The 25,767-nt window shown below is 44.3% G+C and overlaps 2 protein-coding genes across 2 annotated transcripts; one reads left to right on the forward strand and one right to left on the reverse strand.

The window, feature by feature from the left end:
• Positions 1 to 4,233: 4,233 nt before the first annotated feature.
• LOC308138997 (leucine-rich repeat neuronal protein 4) lies at positions 4,234 to 8,604 on the reverse strand. Its single transcript, XM_080508298.1, has 2 exons — positions 8,485 to 8,604; positions 4,234 to 7,793 (listed from the first exon to the last, which is right to left on the reverse strand). The coding sequence occupies exon 2, from the start codon at positions 7,787 to 7,789 to the stop codon at positions 7,055 to 7,057; it is 735 nt and encodes a 244-aa protein (XP_080364424.1). The 5' UTR covers positions 7,790 to 7,793; positions 8,485 to 8,604; the 3' UTR covers positions 4,234 to 7,054.
• A 4,709-nt stretch (positions 8,605 to 13,313) lies between these two features.
• LOC308139456 (uncharacterized protein) lies at positions 13,314 to 17,395 on the forward strand. The gene is made up of 2 exons (XM_080508914.1): positions 13,314 to 14,234; positions 14,339 to 17,395. Exons 1-2 carry the CDS (start codon positions 13,580 to 13,582, stop codon positions 15,262 to 15,264), a joined length of 1,581 nt encoding a protein of 526 aa, XP_080365040.1. The 5' UTR covers positions 13,314 to 13,579; the 3' UTR covers positions 15,265 to 17,395.
• Positions 17,396 to 25,767: the final 8,372 nt, after the last annotated feature.

Genomic DNA, 25,767 nt, shown 5'->3' on the forward strand with positions numbered 1-25,767 from the left:
TGTTATTTAACACCTGGCTGTACATCTGCAGTTAAAACCTGACTAAAAGGTTTATTAGTGACATTCCTCCATCCCTCCTCCTTTTATGCATCCGTGCTTTATCCAGTTTTGTGTTGAAAGGCACTGACTTCATGTTTCATCAGGCAAAATGCAGAGTACAAAAATTACACCTTGTCCCGGTCGTCATCACTTGATGCCGATTGTTTACCTCAGAGAATGAAATGAGAAGAGACGATAAAAAAAACAGCACTCGAATCCTTCATTTCCTCTACTGTCTCTATGTTCCTGCTAGAGTACAGAACAAAATTTGCCTCATCACCAACGAGTGCACTGATGGAAACACCACTCTATATCTCAAGGAGTTGCTTAGTGCACACACAACGTGCTGCCGCTGCTCCAATGTCTCTAGTCCAATTACTATTTGTTTCCATGAGGTGGCACAAGTGCAGAACTCCAACCAAAGGAAGTGTGAATCATGCAGACACCTGAAAGGTGAAAATAAAAGTGTTAAGTAACGCAAGAGGCGGCTTTTTTTTTTTTCTTTCTTTTTTTGGTGTATGTGTCAATTCAGTGTTAGGTTGGATTTGCTAAACAAGACAACATATGGTATGTTTTTGGTTTGTGTTTAAAGTAAAGCATGAATAAAAGACGTTACGTGAGCTAAATTACATAATTAATCATGGATTCTCTTCATTCAGCGGCTAATTAATTTCACTTTGGAGCATCTTGTGCCTCGTACATCTGGAGCCCGAAGAGACTCCAGTGTGACCTTCTGGGGCGGATTTGTTTTTGTTTTTCATTGATGGAACAGGAAGTGTCATGTTTCCTGGCCTGTGGTGTGTGTGTGTGTGTGTGTGTGTGTGTGTGTGTGTGTGTGTGTGTGTGTGTGTGTGTGTGTGTGTGTGTGTGTGTGTGTGTGTGTGTGTGTGTGTGTGTGCGTTGTCACAGTGTTCATGCCAAAGTGATTGATAACTCTCCTCTCCAAGCTGAGTTCAACATCCTCGGCTGCGGCCTGTATAATACCCGGTTGCCATGGTTACCCCATCTCCTCATGCTACGAGGGGAGGAAGAGGAGAGGAAAGATGTTCTCTCGCTCTCCTTTATGAAAGTCTCCCTCCCGGAGGTATCCCGGGGAGTTGAGAGGGGGGAGCCGCTGACCTGCCCGCCGTGCACTGAGTGAGAACCGTGGAGGGGAAGGAGAGGCAGGACGACAGGAAGCAGAACTTCAGCTCCTGAACTCTTCTCCTCGAGCTCCCCCATGAAGCGGAAATGTGGCTGAGCTGCAGTGATTACCACCGCAAACTCATTTTCATCCTTATTAGAACAACTCATTTCCATTTCCACTACATTACCGCCGAGAGGCTGCCAGAGGTGTCTTTCATCTCCACGCTGCTCTTTGCAATAATGACCTCTAGTGGATCCTGCGAAAAACTAATGGAAGCAGCTCTAAAGCTCAAGCTGCTTTTAAAGAAGTCTCGATGACGAAATATGTCACCCCCCCCCTTGTGTTTTTCCTTTTTCTTCTTCTTCTTTTTTAAATCAAAGGACGGATGTGATCCAACATACGCTACGGTGCGTTTACATAAACCCTGATCATCCTGCCAGTGACATCAGTCTTACACTTGGAGACACAAGTTAATCTTTTTATTTACAGAGTCGTGACTTGAGCCAGAGCAGACAGACACAAGAGTAAACAGGATGAGATGCCTGCAGGGGGGGATCAGTTTCTACAACCACCCACTGAGACCTCGAGTTTCCTCTGATGACGGCCACCACAAGGCCCAGAGTTTCCCCCTCCACAGACTTCAACACTCACAATATACCATCTGCCAACTTCTTTAAAGACTGAAGACCTTTTTTTCTGCATTTGAATAAAACCTGTACACACTCTGACACTGGGTTTAGGGAGCGGTCTACTTCCAATAATGAGTTCTGATGGATGCCTGACCTACTTTGAACATTTTATGCCCTGTAAAAGCTGACCCCAGCGGGCAGAGAAAGCAGCCATTAGTGCCCCTGCTGGTGAATTACGACTAATAAAAAAAAAAAAAAGTCTTCATTTTCCCTCTGCCAAATGCAAATTAATTTTTCATGAATAATTAATTGCAGGAGAATGAATGATGGTTTTCAATAGGTATCCATTTAATGCTCAGTGATGAATACGATATCACAACCCACAATTACTTTCAGTGCTGAAAAGCCTCTTCAAGCCTCAGTTTACATGCTGCGACCATGAAAACACAATCAGTGGAAGCAGAGCTGGACATGAAATTATCAGTGTTATTCACTGTAATGTTAAGCACTTTACACCAGGAGTAGAACAAAAAAAAAAAATCAATAATAAATCACACACAGACTGCTGCAATAAAAAAAAAAAAAAAGGAATCAGATTAGGTAACCGACTCTTACAACTAATTCATCATATTACTCGTTAGTCATCGCGGCTTCAGACTCCCATCTCCTTTGTAATTATTTTCTTTATATTCAGTGTGTTGACTGAATGCTGCGCGGCGGTTCAGCCTCATCAAGTCAGCAGCATGTTGATTAGCTTGCTGTTTGATGTCAACTTGTTTGTTTGTGGCTGTGTGTCTCTCGGCCCTGTCCTTGTCTCTCCAACTGTCCTCTGAACGCCAAAACGTCACCGCCCCTGACTCAGTGATTCCTCGCTCAGGTTCCTTTCTGTGTTGAGTTTGCCTTGTCTCCCTGTGTGTGTGTGTGTGTGTGTGTGTGTGTGTGTGTGTGTGTGTGTGTGTGTGTGTGTGTGTGTGTGTGTGTGTGTGTGTGTGCGCGCGCGCGTGTGCGTGTGCGTGTGCGTGTGCGTGTGTGTGTGTGTGTGTGTGTGTGTGTGTGTGTGTGTGTGTCCTTTATCCAGGTGATTCTGGCCATACAGACTGGATGGATGGACATTTACATGATATTCATACACCTTCAGGCTGCAAAACAACAGTAAAATACTCAGGTGACAACAAATATCGGCTTTACTTTCAATACATATGTTTATACATATGTAATGACTTAATTTCCCTTTATATCTCTAATTCTATTGCGGTTTTAACCCGTAGACTTGAGTGACTCAACCTCATTTGTCTCATGTTGTGTTGAAACTTCCCTTTCCGAGTGAAACCTGATTCACCTCGTCAGACACGATCATCATCGTGGTTGTACTTCTTCTAAGTCGAGGCCCATCCTGCCCTTTGGTGCCCACAGGCCTCCTCGTTCAGGTCCGAATGGGACCAGCAGAGGGCAATAAACGCACTCCGTGTCCTCAGAGGCTGATGGCTGTTTTTTTTTTTGTTTGTTTTTTTTGTTTCACGTGAAGGGCAAACTACCTGTTCGCTCAATGAATGACTGCTGTAATAACATGCCTTCATCTTTTATGTAGAAATCCTCATGAATGTTGAAAGAGACACCGGATTGCTTAATGCGCTTTCCAAATGTCGCGTCTGCTCCGGGGTCAGAGTGACATTTTTTTAATGTTTCGTCAAGCCAATTCAGTGAGTCATTTTTTTCAACTGCGTCTGTTAAAGCATCATCGGCCATAGCGTAACACCTGCGGGTAAAAATCCCAAATTCCGCTGAGACACGCACGTCTGGCATTTTGTCACCGACTCCACACGCTCTGCATTAGTCAGGCCGTTCCAGTAACAGCGGAGGCCTCCTCGGTGAGGCCCGCTGCATAATGTGTCGAGTCACCCCTTTCTAACTGACCCGCTCTCTGAAAAGCTCAGTGTGCGTGTGTGTGCGTGTGTCATCCGGTTGTTAACGAAGGGAGGCTGTGAATCGGCATGACTCGTCTCCGCTGAAGAAGCTCGCTGTCATCGCAGAGTCCCGCTGCTGACCTCGCGGCAAACTTTACCCGCAGTCACAGAAACAGGCACCAACAGGAGCTCCATATCTGCCCCGAGATCTATTATCCTGCTGCCTCTTTCACTTACATGACTGGAAATGAAAATTGGGAGAAAACAAAACAAAAAAAAAAACGCTGGCAAGACGGCGCATTGTGCAGCTTCACATCTGTTTATCTTCCAACAAATCTCCCACTCCGTTCCAGTAAACATTTCAACCTGCTAAAGAGAGACGCGGTCACAGACGGAGGTGTTCGCCAGCTGAAAAGAGTTCAAGACTCCAGAGAGAGACTTTATCGAAAGTGCAGAATACACAGGCAATAATCACCAGCAGCAAAGGAAAATCGGACTGTGGAATAGAAAATGACACAAAACATGAGCTTTGAACTACTTCATTAGTCAGATTTTTTTATATTTCTTTATTTTTTTCCTCTCAATTGATGTTATGACACCAAATCACTGCAGAATATTAAATGCAACTAATGTTAAAGCTCCGATAGCTTGAAGAGGGTAAATGCAGGCTCTCAAAATCTTTTTGCATGTTTCACAATTACAGGAAATAAAGATAAGATAAGAAAATAAACAGAAAGAGACATTAAAAGTCTTATCCTCCCGCACTTTTCCAACCTCTGTTCTCAATTGATTTTATCCCGACTATACAGATGCAGGGGTCAACAGAGGGCGAGGGCAGTATCAGACAGCCATATACACCGATGGGTATTTTAAAATCATCATTTAAAGCGTGTTTTTGTATTGTGAAAGGAGGAGTGAGTAAACATCAACAGGCACAGAGAGAACATAAACATACCGGCTCAAATCAATGTTCTATCAACAAGGTGAAATCACCTATTTAAAATTCCAGAAGAAGAATACATTTTGACGGTATCCAAATGTAACCATTTTAATGCGGTAAGATTTAGTAGTAGTAGTTAAAAGCTCATTTCTGGCAAAATCCTGAAATGCTTTTCAATTCAAATGACAATGAGTGGGACTTTACTCGCCTCTACATCAGGAGGTTGTAGGTGTCTGTTCTTCTGCCAAGCCTCCCTCAATGTTTCTTAATGATCATGTAACTTTTATGACTTCCATTGAGTTTATATATTTCCAGCCCTTGGTTCGTCTCATCAAAGAGCTCAAAAGCTTTTAAACTCTGCAGGGAGCTGCAGAGGTGATGTTCCTCTTTTTTTCTTTTTTCTTTTCCAGCACGGTCTGGATGAAAGTGCTCACTGAGAACATTTTACCTTTGCTTTAGAGGTTGATTTTCATTTTCTTAATTATTCAGCACTTAAATACACTCAGGATTTCCTGGGGAAGAAAAAAAACAACAAAAATGTATTTCAAACTGCACACATATTCAAATGTCTTTTCCTTCTTATGAGAACATATTGTTCTGTTCTGCTGCCGTCCACAAGAACAGCATGAGTAGTCTGTCCCTGCTCCTACGTTTAGTCATTTTCTGCATTAGCACACAGCATTCTAAGCTGTTTGGCTACCAACGCAATATTATACACCCATGTTTTTTTTTGTTTGTGTTTCGCCTCCTGCTTTCCCCCTCCACCTAAAGATTCCCCTGCCGGTTCCGAGAGCAGCTGCGATCTGCCTCATAAAAAGCAACATCTTGAGGCCATTTCATCCAACGAATTGAACAGTTTGTTGGGTCGCCCCCCCCCCCCCCCAATTACAGATGTTAGATTACTTCCACACAGAAATGTGCAGTGTAAATTGTGCGGTTGCGAGGAGGGCCGTGAGCGGTGGAACGACTCCGTGACAGCAGCCGGAGCAAAGAGGAATTATAACATGGCTGCGAGACATGCAGATGGAGGCCCCAACATGAGATAAACTAGCGAGAGTGGGGGGGTGGGATTAAAATATTGGACTTTCTTCTCATTCTCATCATGGCAAAAAAAAAAAAAAAAAAGCCCGGAGCTGCTACACCAGGCCCGACGCTGCATGACTGGAAGTCTCAGCTGGGAAGAGAGGAGCCTCACAAAATCCATATCCGTTGCAAAAGGCCTATTGTATGACAGCTGGAAAAACAGCAGAGGAGACTGGTGCTCATCCAGAGCAGGCACGCAACTTCCGAAAATAAGGCCAGACGGAAACACACACACACACACACACACACCCATGCACTTTCCTGCATATAAGGCGATGTTTTACTTCGTAATGAAACGTATTAAACAACCGTCGCGTCAGTGTGCGAAGTAATAGCAGTTTAATACTCTCAAAGAGTCAAGAGTCCAAGGTTGCGGTACACGAAACAGCACATCGTTCGCTTTTCATTCCTAATGCCACATTCAAGCCGTTTTGTGCTTTAATTAAATACATTCACAAGGCGCTCTCACAGAGAGCCCTTCGTCATTACACTGTGTGTTTTTCAGTCAACAACTGCTACCAGACCTGATTAAATAAGATAAACAGTATATTATGATACCATTTGTGCGTTTCAGTCAAGCATCTGTCTTCTGCCACATTTCTTGCAGTATAGATTTCTCACCGCATATTTTCTTTTTCTTTTTCTTTTTTAAAATATCACATGAAAGCGTGAGAATTTTTGTCGCTCTCAAATAAGCTCTCAGTTGTAAGCACGATCTACATGCTGAGATGTACCATTGAAATCGGACAAAGAATACATTTCCATGACGTCCATGAAGTTAAAACTGAAAGTAGCACTCAACATCAGTCACGTGAGTCTAATACTTGAACTCCAATGAGAAAAATGGCGGATTGATGAGTAAATGACACAGATTCTGGGTAATATTTTACATGCTGCACCTTTCAACAACATGCTATTGTTAGAATAAACCCTCTTTTTGTTGTATATTTTTAACGAGATACATTCCTTTGCATTGTTTTGTTTTGGTTTTTTTTGTTGTTGTGGGTAATTTAAATGAAAAACAACCTGTACCCTGTGAATGCTGAGATGCATCTGGTTTTTAACTCACAGACGTCCCTGAACACACCGAGGTGTTTTCAAACCGGAGCCGGCATTAGACACAGGCAGTTTGGAATATTTATGCGAGATGATAAGCCCTGTTTCCTCGTGTTTCCAGACAGCCTCTCGGTGCAGAAAAACCTCAGACGCTATAATGTTGTCACAGTTAATTAACTGCAATAAGGCTGAAGAGTCTCGTGGGACAGAGTCTTATCTCTCCGAGCGTCCAGTCCTGCAGTTTTTCTGGGAGTGTTTTTTTTTTTTTTTTTTCTGTTCACAGAGACTCGGCTGCGTTGTGCACAGAGATGCTGGCCTCCTGCTTCCTCTGCTTCCTGTGCCTCCACAGCAGGACGGCCAGCAACACGAGCAGCAGGAGGCCCAGTGCTCCCCCGACCAGGCCCGCCGTCAGCGGCCGGCTGCGGTCCCTCGGGTGGAACATCTTGCAGGACTCGTCTCCGTCCCCCGCCTCGTTCACGGCGAACAGGCAGACCTTCGATATGTGGCCTATGTCACCCACCGAGCCGCTCCTCTGACCCTTCCCAAACGTCTGCCTCTGCTGCCCTCCTACGGTCGCGACGAAGGCGGTGACGTACGAATACGGCGCGCACCACTGCAGGACCACGTCCGAGCCGTTCCACGACACCGATGTGAGGTCGGGCGCGTGAGGAGGCGTGTCGTGCAGCGTGAAGCCGGGACACAGACAGCCTGTGGAGGCCGCCAGCTCGGAGCAGGGCCTCTGATTCTCCAGGCAGAGACTGAAGGCGCACCGCTGGAGGGTCCTGGTTACTGGAGACGCTACTTTGGGAACCACGGAGGTGACCGTGTCCCCGTCTTCGTAGTAATCGTCCGGAGGGAGTCCAGTGGCCTCGGACGGAAAGACACGTGGTCTGAGGGGTCTTGTGGGACGTGTCCCTGGAGCTTGTGCCGTCGCTGGCAGGAGACACAGACCTCTGATGGAAACCAGGCAAACGATCACGAGGGGGAAATGATGCTCCCAGATGGCAGCCATCGCTCTGGGGATCATAAAATATAAAATTCCATTAGAGTCTTTTGAAAAAAAAAAAAAAGGTTATATCGGGTGTGTGTGTGTGTGTGCGTGTTTCAGAAGCCGTTTTCTTCAGCAATCTGGAGTTTCAAGGAGAAATGTTTTGATCAGGATTATAGGGCTGCGGCCTAATTTCTGTAAAAAAAAATTTCAAACCTCTTCAACTTGGGAGCAGTAACTCTCCCAACGCTAAAATAGTCGCTGTTGAATAAACACAGTCGTCAACCTGCAGTAAATTTGACAAAGTCTTGCTCTTGTATATAAATCTGCTTATTATGATCCTCGTCTGTTAAGTTTTGAAGGTACTTTTCCCTAATTCAGCATTCCAGACGCTATTGCGCAATAAGTCCAAACTCCTTCACGCCCAAAGATACAGGACAGCCTTGTCAGCTGGATCTCGTTTCAGCAAAGCCTCCCCGTACGATCTCCGCAAGAACCTATAAACATACCTGAAATGTGCTCAGTATGGCGAACAGACAGAATGAAAGTCACAATGAACTACTCAAAAGAACCACTTGGGATAGTTTCAATACAGTGGAAACAGCTGGAGCTCCCACTGAATACTATTTCACACAAATGGAGTTTTTGTCTTTGCTTTTGCAGCAAAACAAAACAAAAAACAAAAACTTGAGCTACATTTCAAAGAGATGTGAACTTACACTGAGTTTGGCGGTCTTTCTCACTGCGTGCCTGAGCTCCTCTCTCCTCGTCTTCCCTCCACTTGCTTCCTTTCTCACTCTCTCTCCTTTATATGTTTCCCTGCTGCCCAACAATCACCTCCTTCTTTCTGCCCTCCTACAATCCCCCCCCCCCTCTCCCTTCTCCCCGACCCTTCTGCACCAGCTCCACCTCCCTCCTCGCTAAAAACAGTTTAGCAATGTGGCTGTGACTGTGAATGAGTGATTGTGCGTGCCGGTAGAGGTTCACTACAGCCTGCCATTAGTTACACCACCGCTATTTAATTCTGATGGCGTGAACCGCATGCATTCCTGTTGCATTCCTTCACGACAGACACATCATTCATAGCGTGTGTCTCATTGCCTAATGAGCTCTTGTGACTAGGTTTTGGGGGGAGTTGTCTATTTCAGGTCTCCGAAGTTCAATGGAATTTGTCATTGACGGTCAAACAGCCCTTCCCATCTTCAAAGCCACCGAATCTCTCACCAAAATTGGACCCGTGGCTTAATTTAAGGCCAAAGATGGAAATGTCACTTCACTTTTGGGGATGGGACAGAAACTTCAGAGAGCATTACCGAAAAGGTTTCATTCAGTATATTAAGAAAAAACAAAAACAGAACCTGTTACCACCCTGTCACTTCACAGCAGTTGGAGCAGTGAAGGCCTTGAGGCATGCAAAGCAAGATTACCGTCACCACCGCGGTGACCCGAGTAAAACCGTCAACTACAAACCCGCACCGAGGTGAACAGACACTCATTTATTCCATTTTTCAAAAGCGATTTTATCAGTGGTCATGTTTCTATCTCTCACCTCAAACAGGGGCCTTTGAGTTTGTTCCGCCTTGTGGGCGTGTGGGATTTGTCCGGATTCTCGACTTCGGTCCAAAGACATATTTTATTTTGTCACTCTAAGGTTGTCCGCGTATGTGCGTTTCTCCGCGTTAGCTTTCTGTGTGTATGATGGACTGGTGACTCGCGCACTCTGTCAGCATCTGTAGTCAGCTGGAATCAGCAGCAGCCTCGAGACGATAAGATTAAAGTGTTTTAGTATACACCAAGATGAATATCACCAGTACGGCCCAGGAAGTATACTGTTATCGGTGTCAGAGCCATGATAAAGACACATCTTCCAAATCAAAGCTACTCTAAAATTCACGATGTTGTAATTATTTAGTGTTTAGACTTCTTGCTCCGATAGGCATGACACATAAATATTACCAAAGACTAAGTGTGTTTCATTCTTTCTGCTATGACCAGAAGTACAGATGGTTGGTTTATAAAGTCATCATCAGTGACACAGTATTTTGTAACATTCACAAGCAAGACGAATGTTTGTTTTTATTGTAAATTTCAGTTCAAGAAATAAAAATACATTTCGGTAGAATTTTACAAGGTTGTGAAGGACCGCCTACGATTGCTGCACCGTGCTCGAGTTAATGGGTAAAACGGACACAAGACCAGAAATGACCTCGTCAGTCACGGCAAGAATTACTCTTCCCGGGACGAGAGGAAGTGATGAGATGTTCTGCCGTTGTGACATGTGGGAAAGCAACATGATGCGACAGCTGTGGCTGGAAATCCAGCTGTTTGCTCACTTCAGGAAAAAAAAAAGAATGAGTATTTACTGGGATTGTCTTGTACCTGGAGAATACTCTATAGGCAAAGTCAGCAACTCTCAAAACTAAGCAAACTGGTTCTTCTTCCATACATTCCCGATTTAAAAAAATAAAATAAAAAAAAGGCTTAGCTGATGTGTAGAATGGACAAAATAAGAACAAAGTGATATTTAATATTTCATGATGAAATACAAGAAAAGAAAAAAATATGGAAAAGTGAATGTTACTGTGCATTTTGCAACAATAGAACATAGACTCACCAGGCTAGAATAAACTACATCTACAACTGTTAGACACTTTCAAAATATAGTTTCAATCGCATGATTGTTTTACAGTACATACTTATATAAAATTATTCAGCGGATCTGGAGGAAGTTCTTTCAACATGCAAGTAGGCTGAAGGTCAATGACGATTGTTTGTAAACTTCAGGCTGACTCATTTCCAAGAAATATTAAAATGTCTCAGTTTCATCACCATCTGTGGCTGATTGCATGAACGGGACTTGAATAGCGTTGCTTTCTGTTGTTATTTGCATTTTCTTTACTGTCTCATGATTTTTTTTTTATATGGTTTGGACACATAATTCATCAGGAACTGTGTTGACATGTAAATTAGACTGAGTACTAAAGGCAGTTTTCATCATGAGGAGATAGTAATGAGAATAAATTACCAGAGGAAAGATATATTACTGAAACACATTTAAAAAGCTGGATTTATTTGTGAGAAGAATCATGATTGTTTAAAATAACTAAATTAGTTTCAGTGAAAAAAAACCCTCATACTTTTACAGATTTTTATAAATCGTTAGCTGATATTTCAATTTAAAAACATGTAACCATGGATCCCTACAGGCTCACAATTATCTTGTAATGTGAAATAAAAACATGAGACAATTTGGTATTCAAGAAAACAAACAAAAAAAAGACCATTATGTATGAAGGTCCAGACGATCTGGGGCGAGGCTTCATAATGCGGCTCAAGCTGCAAAGGTTCTCATGGTCCGATACTATGAAAATAATTTAACTAAGCGTTATCAGCTGTGTGGAACTCTTGTATGGGGAGTTTGAAAAAACAGAAAGAGAATTACAATATGCACAGGTCATACCGAATGTGTCGAAAGCCGTAAAAGAGCAGAGACTGTGAGGAAAGTTGTTCGGGATTGTGGTCAAAACTTCTCAAACGTATCGCCGACCCATCGTGGTGCATGTGCTCTTATTAATGCCGCTGAAGAGGAGTTTCTCTTTCTGAACGAGTGAAATATTTAACTGCTAACATAACAGGAACTGTGTGAAGTTGATGCTGGCATGTTAGTCCGAGGGTATGAGAGTATTTACCATGTTTACATGATGTTTGTCTCTTTTTTTGTCTTCTCTTTTCTGTGCGATGTGTCTCTCTGTGGGTGAGCGGGTGTGTTTTGGATCTACAGGAGATAGTGTGGGTTTGTAAGTGTGAAGGAGATGCATATATTTACATCCAGGACATGTGTGGGAATGGCTATGTTTACGTGTTGTGTAATATAGTGTCCATGTGTTATGAACGGATGTGATACAGCTGAATATTCTTCAGTGCGGGTGAGTCAGGAGGCTTTTATTTATAGGGGATAGAAAGATATCTGAAACTCTTGTATGATTTATTTGAAAAAGAATGTCTTGCCATGGAGACCCAAAGTAGGTATTTCTCTGAAAGTGACACAGATCCAAGCAGATGGTAACTGTTAGATGTGCTGTTACGTAACCCAACAACCCATCTTTGCTGTGTCAGTTTTTCCTCAGCCACTGTGGTTGTGGAATGGGACAGCTTTCCCTCATTTGAAATGATTCCCCATCAGGACTAAATTATCTTTTCTTTTGTTTAGAAAATGGAAGCAGTCCAGGGAACTCAAGGTCCTCTTTTGGAAACATCAGGAGGTTTTCACAACAAATCACATGTTCGTCTTATGCTGTAAGCCACAATCAGGCCAAGCGATTGATGACTTAAGTCATATGAATCATGGTTACGTTGGAAAAACCAAACAATAAAATGACATACCGGCTTTGGCCCGATGTCTCTCTGAAGGAGGGAAATCTTTTAACAAGGAGCTTAAAAACAACTGCTAAATACAAGTGGGATTGAGCAACTGAACTCAATGATCAATAAGGTGAACATAAAGTTCACCTAATTTTTGCAATATGATATGATAATAAAACCATCCGTTTGATTGTCCTTCAAATTTAAAATCAGTATCATTTGCACCCCAGAAAACCCAGCTTCATCATAGCACTCATAAAAGAGGCTCTGTCTGTGTGTTTCAGTCACACAGGGTGTAACTATGACTGGGTGTGGGTAATTAGATTTCATCATGCACTGAGCTGATGGTCAGAGGTCATCTGTTAAATATCACAGTCCATGACACCATTGACCACTTTCCAAATTATCACAGTTTCCTGCATTTTTAATCCAGACTGCCCATTGGAGGAGGGTTTTTGTCTTTTTCTGTCTGTTTAAACAAAAGGCCTCTGGCCTGCGTGTAATAGTGATTTTGAGCCCTGGAACTATGATCTTTATACACATTTACTCCTCAAATGGCTGCTGCGAGAGGTGATATATTTCACCCCGAATTTTGACTTACAGGCTCAAATGCCCATCCTGCTTGGAAACATATGAGGGACCTGCTTTCATTAAACGTAAGAGGGGACAGTGAAATCAATACCAATGGGTATTTTGATAGAAAAGACTTAAATTTTCTGAAAATGGATTTTAAATTTTTCAAAAATGGCTGTTTAAGCAACTTTTAATAATGTGTTGGAAAAGATTGTTCATCCACCTTCTAGCTGACAGTACTAGACACTGCCACACTGTTGTTCTTCACAACAGACAGATACATTGGATAATTTCAGATCATTCTAATTGAAGAATAATTCATTCATATCAGTCAAATAACTAGTCAGGTTGAGAAAAGTTGTGAGGATAAATAGTGACTAAATGTTCATGTTGTAACGAGTTGAGCCGCAGGTTTACAAACATACGTCCTTGCAGTCTAAACTCAGGGTCCACGTAAAAGGCAATTTGACTACTGCGTCGCGCTGATGACGCTTTATATACGTCACCAGAAGTGCGTCGGGCCTCTGCGTTTTGTACCGTGAAGCTCTGGAAATTTATTGAAAATGGGTACGTCTCTGCGGAGTGGCGCGCTATTCGGGTGTTTCCCAAACAACGTGCGGGTCTAACTCACGCAGCTGCACAGCGTCCGCACGTTTTGTCCCGCAGAGCCGCGGTTCTGCGCGTGAGCTGCGCGTGTAAAGCTTGTTGGAAGAGCCGGAGCGGAAGAGCCAGGCCCGGCGGGGAGAGAAGAGCCGCGTCCCGCTGAGAGGATACACACAAACCGTCACACACCCGGCGCCACAACATTTCGGAAAGTTTGTCCGTGAGGAGTCCTCCGGCGGCCCAGCTAACGGAGCTCCAGCTAACTGCATCCGGAGGATGACTTCCAGGAGGACGGGCTATGCTGGCAGCATGGACTCCTCTTCTCCGTCCAACAGCGGAAACCGTAAACAAAGCATCATCAACATCTCCGACCGCACCGGAGCCTCGCAGGGCGGCATGACAGTCACGTCTCTCAAGTCCCGGCTGGCCCCCACCATCCAGACGGCCATGTCGGCCGCCGTGGACACCCTGCTGGGGGAGGTGGTGCTGGTGCTGAACGAGACCCAGCAGGAGCTGCTGCACAAGGAGCAGGAGAACGAGAGGCTGAAGGTCCGGCTGGAGGTGTCCGAGAGGGAGCTGAAGACCCTGCAGGAGTGTCTGTGCAGCGCCCAGAAGCTCATCGACCAGCTGCAGATCTCCTACACCGGCCCCCAGGCTGTCAGCCAGTCCGTGTTCGCCCCCTCGCTCTCCTCCATGTCCTCACTGTCCTCGGGCCTGGACCGGGACCACCAGAACCAAAGGAACGTGAACGGGGCTGGTGTGGACCTGGGTCTGGGTGGATCGGTGGACGAGTCTCTTCACGGGTTCGAACCGAGGGACGATTACAAGATGTGCCAGCTGTCGATCCAACCTGATGGCTCGGTGACCAACCATCCTCTGGACTCCTTTGCGTCCAACGCGTCCCACATGTGCTCCGATTCCGGCAGACCAGGTGAGCATCACAGTATTCTGTCTTATTAACAGAAACGCTTACATCCAGCATGAACCCGATGTGTTATTATAGTCCTGCTGCTCCGTGTTTGCTTCTTTCTCCAGATGAGACGCAGTCGCAGGCGGGAGCCTCCAGGTTCCAGATTAAGGAGGAGCAGGGTCTGGTCTCGGCTTCTGGTCCGCCCAGCAGGAAGGAGTCCGGCAGGGACGGAGAGCAGTCCTCACACGGCGTCGGGGACCTCGGCTACGGTCAGGTCGGAGGTGAAGGAGGCTCCCAGCGTTCCTTTCCCCACCCGCTACGTCACCAAAGATCTTCCTTGCAGCAGGGCGGACTTGACGGACAGAAGCCGCTGGCGAGGACTTCTGGAGCGGCGCGGGGGGACGGCGTGTCCCCGGGCAGGGCGGAGGACGCGGCGGGGCCCTCGGTCCCCGACACGGCGACGGAGCCCACCGGGGACCGGCCCCACCAGTGCTTGGAGTGTGGGAAGACGTTCCGTCTCATCTCCAGCCTGAAGAAGCACATCCGCATCCACACGGGGGAGAAGCCCTACCCGTGCGGCGTGTGCGGCCGCCGCTTCCGCGAGTCCGGCGCCCTCAAGACCCACCTGCGCATCCACACGGGCGAGAAGCCATACTCGTGCTCCGAGTGCGGCAACTGCTTCCGCCACCTGGACGGCCTGCGCAAACACCGGCGCACGCACACGGGGGAGAAGCCGTACGTGTGCGCCATCTGCGGCAAGCGCCTGAGCCGCCTGCAGCACCTCAAGCACCACCAGCTCATCCACACGGGCGAGAGGCCGTGCTGCTGCCCCTTCTGCAACCGCACCTTCAAGGAGCCGGCGGCGCTGCGGAAGCACATCCGCACGCACCGCGAGGAGGGCGGCCACATGGGGATCGTGCCCACCGAGGACGCCGACCCCGACGCCATGGACGACATAAACAACCTCCACCCGGCGGCGCCGTCCCCCCAGATGAGGTTCGGCGAGTGGGGACAGGAGGAGGAGGACAGCTCGGTCGTGGACTGTGTGTGAGGAGACTGGAGAGGAGATCGATCCTCCTTTCTTTTTCTTTTTTTTTTTTCTTTTTATACAGCCAAACAGACTCCAGGTGAAAATTGCAGGGTAGAATGATGCGGTTTGTCAGCGTAGTGATGCATCAGGGTCAAATGTGTTTCGTGCTGTGAGAAGAAAGAACAAAACTATATATAATCCCTGCCTTGGACATTTGGTTTTTATCTGACATTTTCGTGTTGTTTTTTTTTTTAACATACCTTTTTAAAACCACTCATTGTACATTCTCCATAAGTGTTTTTCCTCCAGGGATCAGACCGTCAAGCAGCAGTATTGGTGTGCATGCTGGCACAAGAACTGTTTGACTGTTTGGATTTGTAATTTAGAAATGAATGTAAAACAAAAATCATGACCGAGTGTTGGTCGTCACCTGGATCTCAGTCTGAATGAAAGTGTTAGACCTGCGGTCACAAGCTCATGGTTCATGTAGAGAGGAGTGTATGGTGCTGGCTCACGCTTCATAGATACACCTGCTGCGGTTAGCTTTTTTTTTTTTTTTTTTAATCCTCATAAAGAAGCGTTATTTGGATCATAGTTTTCACAACACTGCTCTAAACTCTTGAGCTAAGAAGTTCAAACATCCGCACACACACATCGCTGCGTCATGTTCTCTCAGTATTGATCCTTACCGTGCGTCATGCAGTTTACCTCTTTTTTTTTTTTTTTAATGGCCATCCAGCGTGTGGAGTCGGTACAGTGTTGGAAGTTAAACCTTGACATCATCGCCCGGCGCTGAGCGATTGAGAGAAAGGTCATTGTCTCTGCGGGGGAAAATTACACTTGTGCCTTTGAACGAAAGGACAATCTGAAATACCCAGAAAAAAAAAAGACGCATTATTCTAAGAAAGTTCAAATGGCATCGGGGACAGGTCGCACGACAATTCAGTGGTTGATTGATCTTTAAGTTATTCACTTTTCCTGCTAAATGATTTTACTCATAGTATGAAGTCTTTTCTTATCAATTTAGATTAAAAAATAGCTTAATTTCTGGGTTTGTCTGGTATTTTTTTTTGACAAAAGGCGAGTTAACGTTTTCCTGCAATGACACAGGTGGTTAAAATCCTTTTTTATTTTTAAAAAAAAAGAAGCACTTTTAAAGATCTAAAGCACCGACTGACAAAGCTGGAAGGCTTAAAACTCACTTTGTCCTCTAATCATCCTGTTGCTTTGTGTGTTTCCGTGAAGCGTGAGCCAGCCCCACCGTGTCCAACATGTTCCGTTCTGCCCCCGTCGTCACTGCAGAGCCCCTCATCCCTCGCTCATCTCAAATGTTGTCGAGCTTGGAGGCGTCCGTACACGTGCTTTAACTTTTCCATCCATCATCGAGGACACGCATCAAGCTCCAACGGCTGGGTTTTTTTTTTGTCCCGGCGATCTGAATGCCGTCCCATTTTTCCTCTGCCGTGTTTTAGCATTCGTGTTTTATTTCCCATGATGCTACTGTAGACCTAGAAACCCTCCTGTTTTATCTGGATTTGGAGTGTCGTTACCGGTCTGTTACTAGCAGACAGACTTTGGTGCTCGCATGCGCACGTGTGTCCTCATGCGGTTTCTGTACATAAGAATGTAGTTTTGAGTATTTTTAATTTTTTTTTGAGGGGGTTTGTTTTATTTTAATATTCCAATTCTTGGAAAAGCTACTGTCTTTTCACAAAAAAAAGAAGAAAAACAAGTAACGTGCTTTAAAAAGGTCAATGTGTAATAATAATATATATAATGTGAATATATCAGTCTATTTCTTCCCGATGCTCTGCTCCAGTAGCGGAGGGTTCCTCTTCTCAGCCTTACGAACTGAACTGTCTGGTGTCATTTAAACGCGTATACTGATATAACGATCTCCATGTTAACTGTTCTGTGTGACTCATTTTTCCGGTGTGTCCCCCCCCCCCCCCCACCCCCACCAAGATATTCATATTTATTGTTTTGATGATACACGGTTGGAGGGGGGGAACTCTGCATGTAGGTTCAAACTGAAACGGTATTATTCTGGAAGAATTCAAATGTGAAAATACATTTTACTTTTCTATGCTTCTGTGTTCAAAATGTATTAACATCACAGTCATCCTGTTGCGTTCTCTAAATGTTACTATAATAAAAGGCCTTGTTTATATCTCTTTTTTTGTGTGTGTGTATGTGTGACTTTTCATTAAATCGGTTTGGAGTTTCAAATCTTGTTCACGGAAGATAATGTTTACAGTTTATTGTGAAGGAATTTTTTTTTGTTGTAGTTTTTAAAACTATCTGGCAAATCCCTCTAATGGATCTGGAACTGTTGTAACTCCTTGTCAATAAATTCAGTTAAGTTCTAATTTGTCATAATTAGACATTTTAATATACATTTTTATTTTTTTTTAAATCCTAAAAGGGGGAAAAAGCATTCACCTCACCCCCGGATTTTCCCTGCTGCTCTCTGCCTCCTCCATAGCTCTCTGCTGCCCCCCAGAGGAGAAACGCTGATCTAAAAGACTGCAATTTGTTTGATGCTATTTTTTTTTGAGGTCACTCAGGATTCCTGGAACTAAATTTAAATTGGAATCATTGAGCAATCTCAATTGTGGCAGGAAAAAAAAAAAAAAGCCCTGTGTTTGCCCCGGAGTTGAGTTTCCACGCTGAAATGTTGCCAAACTGATTGTGTAGGCGCTGGAGGGTCACGCCCAAAGACAAATCCCAAATAACACCTTACTCCACTCTCAATGCTGAGTAATGATGGCTGTGTGTGTACACGCTAACTGCTGTTTAACCTGGGGTTTGGCTTCATTACAGACATTTACTGTAACTTAAAAACACATGAAGTTTCATCCATAATACCAATAATGTGTGTGTCAGACGTTATTGTTGCTGATGGAAGAAAATGTGGCTCTTTAGATGTTTAATAGCACAGAATCACTTTGATTACTGTGTATGACAGAAGTCTGCAAAAAACATTTGTGTCCATGTGATTTATTCACATTCGTGTAATGTAATTTCATTTGTTTTTTTTTAATAAGGAAAGGCTACAACTACTAAATCGATCACCCTTTTCTCTTTTCTCTATCTTGTTTTTCCTCAAGCGATTCCTTAAAGTAAACAATATATACAAGGCAGTTTGTCACTCATTGGTACCTTCAAAGAAGGACAATGTGAAGAATTGTCCTACACTTCCAGGGTATTGGGGGAATTTAAAGCTTCAATTCGTTTCGATTTTATTTGCATTGCGTCAAATACAACACACTCGCTCCAAGAAAAGACAGCATTTCCATGTGAGAAAGCATAAGCGACTGTGGAAAAGAAAAAAACAACTCTCCTTTTAACAGGAAGAAAGCTGCAGAACCAAGGCTCGGAGGTGGAGAGTTTCCGCTGTCCGGTTGGGGGTGAAGAGATAGAAGGAGGGGGAGGGGGGGGAGATGGAACGGACGAAAAGATTGAGGCAAGAGATTCAAACCCTGATTCGGGTCTGTCCTTTATCACTGTGTAACTGGAATGTGGTGACTTGTCCAGTAAAGGGTTAAAAAAAAAAAATCCACATGTATATCTGCCTGAGTTTTTCTTTTCCTTTGGCTAATTCTTGGTCATATAGAGGCACATCTACCTGTATCATTCTAATCTGTGAGACCCCCCCCCCTTTTTTTCACTGCTCAGCTCGCTCTGCACGTCGTCCATCACATCTGCCATATGGCCATAAAACTGTTGTCATTTCCCTCCAACCTGGCACCGAGCCTGTCTGCTGGAAAGTCTAAAAACTGGAAGTGGGGGGGACAAAACACTTCTATATCGCTGAGCTGCAGCAGCAGTGTTTCCATGAGTTGAGCTGCAGTTGAGAAATGGAGTTACAGAACATGTTGATAAGTGTTTGGAATATGCATTTTGCTAGATTTATAGAGGTGGGCCTCAGCGGGTCGATTAGTATAATCCTGTCTCGAGTGTTCCTACAATATATTGAGGACTTTTACTGTTGACACTTTTAGCACAGCTTTCTTCCGAGCAGAGGGGGTTTTAGTTTTTGGTGTTTTTTTTTTTTTTCTTTGTTACGCACCGTCGTGTCGCAACTTTTATCCCAATTAGGGTTGAACCGCCATCCTCAGACACGCTGCTGTTATCTTTAGCCGTGCTGCTTGTTTGTTTGTCTTCGTATTGCAGTCATTATTGTCTGCAGCAGCCAGGCACACAAAGGGTTCAGCTTTCAGAAGGGAAGCAATTACATTGTACCAACAATAATACGCTGAGATCACGCTTGTGTGACCTACAATGTATTTAGAGGCCGTGTGTGCGTGTGCTTTGTGTGTGTGTGTGTGTGTGTGTGTGTGTGATGCTGTGATGGCGAGCAGCAGAGCTTCAGAGAAATGTGAGAGCGGCCTGTGAACTCTCTGCAGGCCCATGCGGTCATTTCCTCAGCGACGGAAAGTAAACACTCTCACTTTTTTGAAAAGGAAGTGACTCAAACGTCTCTCTCTCTCTTATTTTTTTTTTGGTCTCTCTTTGTCTCTTTCTCACTCTCACCCTGAACACAAACACTGGCTGCCACCGCCCCCACCCGTGTGACCCCTCCACTTGGTTGGAGTGGACTCCATATTTGTGATTCTGGCGTGTGAATAGGCAGCGCGCTGACTTTGCTCAGTCACAGCTGAGCATATCTGCGGAGTGACGCGAGGCGTTGGAGCTGCTCTGCTTCGGCCCCTGCGGCCCGCGTGGCATCTCATTTACTGGCTCGCGCTGGTCTCATTCATTTGGAGCGGCCGCTGGCCGCTGGCTGTTGGGCGGAGATGTTTCAGTTCACTGTCGCTGGTGGGGGGGGGGGGCACGAGCAGACACAGCAGGTGCAGCGCTTTACAAGGCTTCCAAATCTTGGTTTATTTACAATATTTGATCACGGCTCATCTAAGACACAAAGGCCTTAAATACCATGGCATCCACACCTACAGCCAATTACGTCACCAATTAAGCTCAAACACCTGGTTTTGGACCGTGGGATGAAATAACTGGAGAAATTGGAGAAAATCTGTTCATACAACAGAGAGAACATGTAAACTCTAAAAGCCTCCCCATTCTGGTAAAATGATAATCTTGCTATGAATTAGATTTTTCCTGGATTCAAATATTTAGAGTTCTAAGTGAAGTTGATGTGGTTTGTGACGCTGTAAGTCAATAAAAGATCTCTGATCTGAGAAACTGATTTCGTTTCAGTGGTAAACAAGTGGAAAATGTGGACTGAGAAGATTTCTTTAACCCTTGCAGTAAAATTAATCTGTAATCTGATTGGCCACCTTCCTCCAATTGCAATTATGCTTGCCAGTAATTTGATCTGGAAGGTTGAGACTAAAACTAATGTCTTTAGTTGTGATGTTGAGGATGTTATTTGAGTGTGGAAACACTTGAAAAGATGCTAAAATAGTGTAACAGCATGATAAAAAAAAAAAAGGTGGACATTGGACTGGAAATGTCTTAGGCACAAATTTAACACTGAAACAAAACCAACTTAGAAGAAGAAATAAATGGCTAGAAATCATCAAAAGTGTTGCGTTGTGGCAAATATTAGTCGAGAAAACAAGTCCTTCTTCTTTTTCTTGTCTGAATGCTTCGCTCATCTATGTTAATATTCTTTTTTCCCCATATGAACCTAAATTGCTCTAATAGATTAATAACTTCCGAATACTATATAAATATCTACATGACGTAGGTGCATTTTAAAGCATTTAAAAAAAATATTGCTCAAGTCAGTGTAGTTTGGATGAAATAACACTCAGTGCAGTCAAATATAGCGTGATTGCAGGTCTAAGAGGGGGTTTGCTGATTTATCAGTGTGCTGCGTTAGAAATAAAGGTGCGTTAGTTAGGTGATATATTACAAGTGAGTATATATATATATATTTTTTTTTAATTCCGAGTGACACACACAGCTGTGCTGCTGTGATTTGCAGGAGAGGAGAGGAGAGAGGGGGTGTGAGGAGGAGAAATAACCAACAAGGAAACCACTTTCAGCTTTGCTCCTGCACCGCCTGGCTGGCCCGCAGCCAGCTTTCTCCAGAGAGGGCTGGCTCTCTCTCTCTTTCTCTCTCTCTCTCACTCACCCTTTCTCCTCTCCTCCCTTCTCTCTCTCCCAAACCCACATACGCACCAAAGCAACAGGCGAGAAGAAGAAGAAGAAGAAGAAGAAGTTAGAAGGAGGAAGAAGAAGAAGAAATAGAAAAGCCACCTCAAACTTCAGCAACTTGTGGACCGAGGAGCTGCCAAAGATGCCAAACGTGCGGGCTTCGCTGACGGATCACTGCTTTACGCGCAGGGAGTGATTTGGTTTGCTCATTTCTTTCATTTCCTTCAAGGAAAACAAAAAAAAACAAAAAAACTAAACAAACAAAAAAAAAAAAAAAACAGGAGGGCAGGACGCGCTTTTCTTGCCCTCGCACCGCCGCATGAGACGTCAAGAAACTCCTCTGACGAAGCCCGGGAGCTGAAGCCAGCGGCGTGTGGATCTCGGGGCGCAGGAGGGCCGGGGCGAGGTGATGCCAGGATGCCCTCCCTGATCCCCCATCTGCTCGTCATCTGGCTGAGCGTCCAGCGGCTGGCGTGGTGCGCGGAGCGCGCGTCCGCCCGCGAGCGCTTCAAGGTGGTCATCGCGCCGCTCATCTGCAAGCGGATCTGCCTGAAGGGCCAGTGTCAGGATACCTGCGAGCAGGGCAACAACACCACGCTGATCGCGGAGAACGGCCAGGGGGCGGACACGCTCATCGGACAGGGCTTCAGGGTCGGTGAGTGACCGCCGCTCCGACCGTGACGTTTGTGGTTTTTTTGTTTAACGAGGTCGCTCCTCCGACGCCCGCCTGGGGGGGTTATAAATAGGTCCGAGATTAACTAATCGCGCTGCCCCTGACCCCGGGGTTTTAAAGGTCCCCCCCTTCCTCCTCTGCACGCATAAATGGACCGTTTGTGCACAATTGCAGTGCTCATTACTATTATGGAACTCTATTAAGGAGGCTTTAAATTGAAGTGTGTTATGTAGTTGCTGCATGGAAAAAAGTGTTGCCTCCTTATAAACGAGGCTCTATTTGTGTTCTATTATACAGCCCAATTACTCCCGCAGTAAAAGACGGAGGAGGACTGAACGTCGGTGCTCAAGTACAACTGCTGTTACATTCATTTAATTGCGCTCGATTATGAATACAAGTATGTTGTAGTTTTTTTTTTAAAGTGAATAGCATGACTTATAATCACAGACAACAATCTATTGTTTGTTTTTAATTGAAAGAATTGGAAAAACGTACTCAAAATGTGTACTCAAGTACAACTATTGTTACGTTGCTTATATCCAACTACTAGTAAATGTATGGCTATCAATAGTGAAAGTACTGTTTTTTGGAATATAGTGAACTGTAAGAACTTTTTTTGAATGCGTGGAGTGGTTTCACTGCTTATCGTGTGGCTCATGATCTGACAGCAACTTATAGTTTATATTTATAATGACATAAACACCTGTTGTACAGCGAAGAAGGATATTTATGTACAGTGAGGAAAGACAGTTTTATTATCTGTTGGGCAATTGACAAGAGGTGGAAAGAGTTCACCTACTGTTACATTGCTTAAAATGTACAAGTAAAAGTGCAGTTGTTAAATCATAACGTCATTATTTTAAACACTACATAAAGTATTATTTACCTTGCAAGTAATTTATTGCATCTTCGATTGCAGGCAATTCAGTTTAATCATATATCACTATCCAAAATACATTTTCCAGATCAATGTCGGTTTGTTTTTGTTAAAACAGGAGTAAGGCAACAGGATATTCTTTTTTCTCTATTAGAAGACGAAACTTAATGGCTTCAATGACACAGATTCAAAGGTTCGAATCTAAGATCAAACTGGGGTTGAACTCAGAGATAAAGTTGCATGGTGCAACTTTTCCTGAAGTATGAGTAAAATTACACAGTTGAAAAAGGGGATGGATACCCAAAAGTACTACCTTGATGACAGTAAAGCATTTCATAGCGTTTACCACCCAAAAATGACTGTTAACAGGAGAAAAATAAAACCAAAAACATCTGTGAAAGTACAAGGATCATTTAGATGTTGGTGCAAGTTTAAGCGATGAGTTCGAAACAGCTGCTAAACTTTTGCATCATATGGCTAGAAAATACTTAAATAAAATAGTTTCATTAAAAAAGAATGATATATGAAGTAAAAATGGGCAATAAGCCGCCCCAAAAACACAAACCTTACTCACAGATTTGTAAACAAGACCGATAAGCTCTCGCCAGTGATTGTAACCAGCAAAACCAAAACCAGTGAAACTACATGATTCATTCATAATTGAAGGTTTGATGTAGGCCACTGATATCCACCATTAATTTGTGTCATTACAGCTTGAGGAGGAGGAGCTCCGTAAATAAATATGTGGCTATGGTGAGGTGAGGCAGGTTCGCCCTCCACTGCATCCTGGGAAAAAAAAAATGTGCCTGTGTTACACTTTAATTAGTGAGGCATGGCTCATTACACAGCATATAAATGTACTCTTCAGATCTATACTCTACTACTTTTTTTTTTTTTTTTTTTTTCAACCCCTCCCTACACCACCGCCCCCCCTGACTCTCTGAGTGCAGCTTTTCTCTGCTTGCTGTATCAGATCAGCTGTGGGGAGGCATGGAGCCTCGCAGTCTGCAATCAGTCTCACATTATTCCGACCCGTTTGACTCTCACTCCCATCAGTGGGGAAACTCAGACACGCTCTGTCGTCCCTTTTTCACCAACATCGCTTCACATTGATGGATTTGCCCAGCTAATAAGACGCAGCTTTATTATCCTGCTGATTTAACACTGGCCTGTGTATGGGTTTCCATTCATCCTCTAAAACGGCGATCTTTCCGATCATTTCATGATGTGGAATCTGTCCAGAAGTTTATCAGCCTCCCTGGACGGTTAAACGTGATTTTAATCTTTATATTTCAAGGTGGAACCTCTGGGATGTTAACAGTCAGTAGGAATAAATCACATCTGTAGTGCTGTATACACACACACACACACACACACACACACACACACACACACACACACACACTCTTGTTGGTACAGATGTTGCCACTCCAGCTGTTTTCTCTGGTATGCAGTAGTGGAGGTAAAGCAGCCTGGATTTAATCAAAGTTAAACGAATCCTCCCCGTAGTGCCGTGACACTCTCCTCCCCCCCCCCTCGGACACAATGGAGCGTCAGAGAGTCGGCGCCCGGTCGTCCCTCTTCCCCTTCGGCTTTTCTTGCGGTGCGTCACGTTCTGGAGCCTCCGTGTCAAATAATTTAAGAGAGATACATTAAATTCCTGGAATACCTCATGTGGCTTCGCGTTTTTTTGGGTCTCGGATAACAAAATGGCCACGACAGCCGATTCTGCTCCCGGGTTTTTCTTGAGAGTACCTGAAATGCTCTGGGCTGAGTTTGAGGGCCGAAGCTCCGGCCTGGACGGGAGATGTGTGTTGCTCAGCGCTGGAATGTGGTGCGGACAAGTGGAAATTTCTCTCTCCCGTGTTAAAACGGCCATGGCTGCAGCAGCAACAATACGAAGACTTTTTTCCATATTTGAGAGCTTGTGATGTCAGCGCGGCCCCGGAGCGAACAAACCCGCCCTAACCTTTCCTCAGAAGTGCGCGGAAGTGCAAAGAAATATATGTCGACTTGCGGAGGCATTTACAACACCTGAGTTTGGTGAACAACCTGGTTCACATCCAAGAAACAATACCTATGATCGGATTCTGGGACTTCTGCCAAGCGGATGTGTATCATTTTATGAGTGTACCTTTTGAAAGTAATAGAGAGGAAAGTTTCAGAATAATCTTCTTCGTCTGCCTTTTTTTTTTTTTTTGGGCCAAAAAGTGACTGAAAACCTAAGAATCTCCAGCCCCGGGTTTAAGTTGAGAACATCTCAGTGTTGGCAGGAGGTTTGCGCTTCCACGGAGGAATGCTTTGAGATTTTATGATGATATTAAACCTAGAAAAATCCCCCCTTCTCATTGATAGTCCTCAGCGGCAGACGGATGACCTGCCTGTGTTTCAGATAACACTGACTAAAGAAAATAATTGATGCATGAGCTTGGACCACGTGTTCGCTAAACATAGCAAATTTAGTAATCGCGAAGTCCTTCAAGTAGTCCACCGGTCCTGGGAAGAGGATCTTTTAATTCAGTTCTGGAGACAAGCTTAAAGATAAACAAGAACTCATCTCCAGAGCAGAGTTAGATGGATGATGAGCAATTAAATGAGGGTCGTCTCACAAGAAAGAAAAACAAACTTCAATGAGAAGCCATTATTTACCCAACAGCCGACACTTTTTAATCTATAGGAAATTGAAAAGGAAAAAAAAAACGTTTTCTCAAGCTGCAAATAACTTGACATTTCCTCAAAACCTCATTGTTCGGGTATTGGATAACAAACTCGGGCTGAAAAATCACAGTTATTTTCATTATGGAATCATTTGTGGATTCTTTATTTGAATACGTGTTTCATTGATTGT

This window comes from Blennius ocellaris (assembly GCF_963422515.1).
Source record: "Blennius ocellaris genome assembly, chromosome: 14".
NCBI classification, from domain to species: domain Eukaryota; kingdom Metazoa; phylum Chordata; class Actinopteri; order Blenniiformes; family Blenniidae; genus Blennius; species Blennius ocellaris.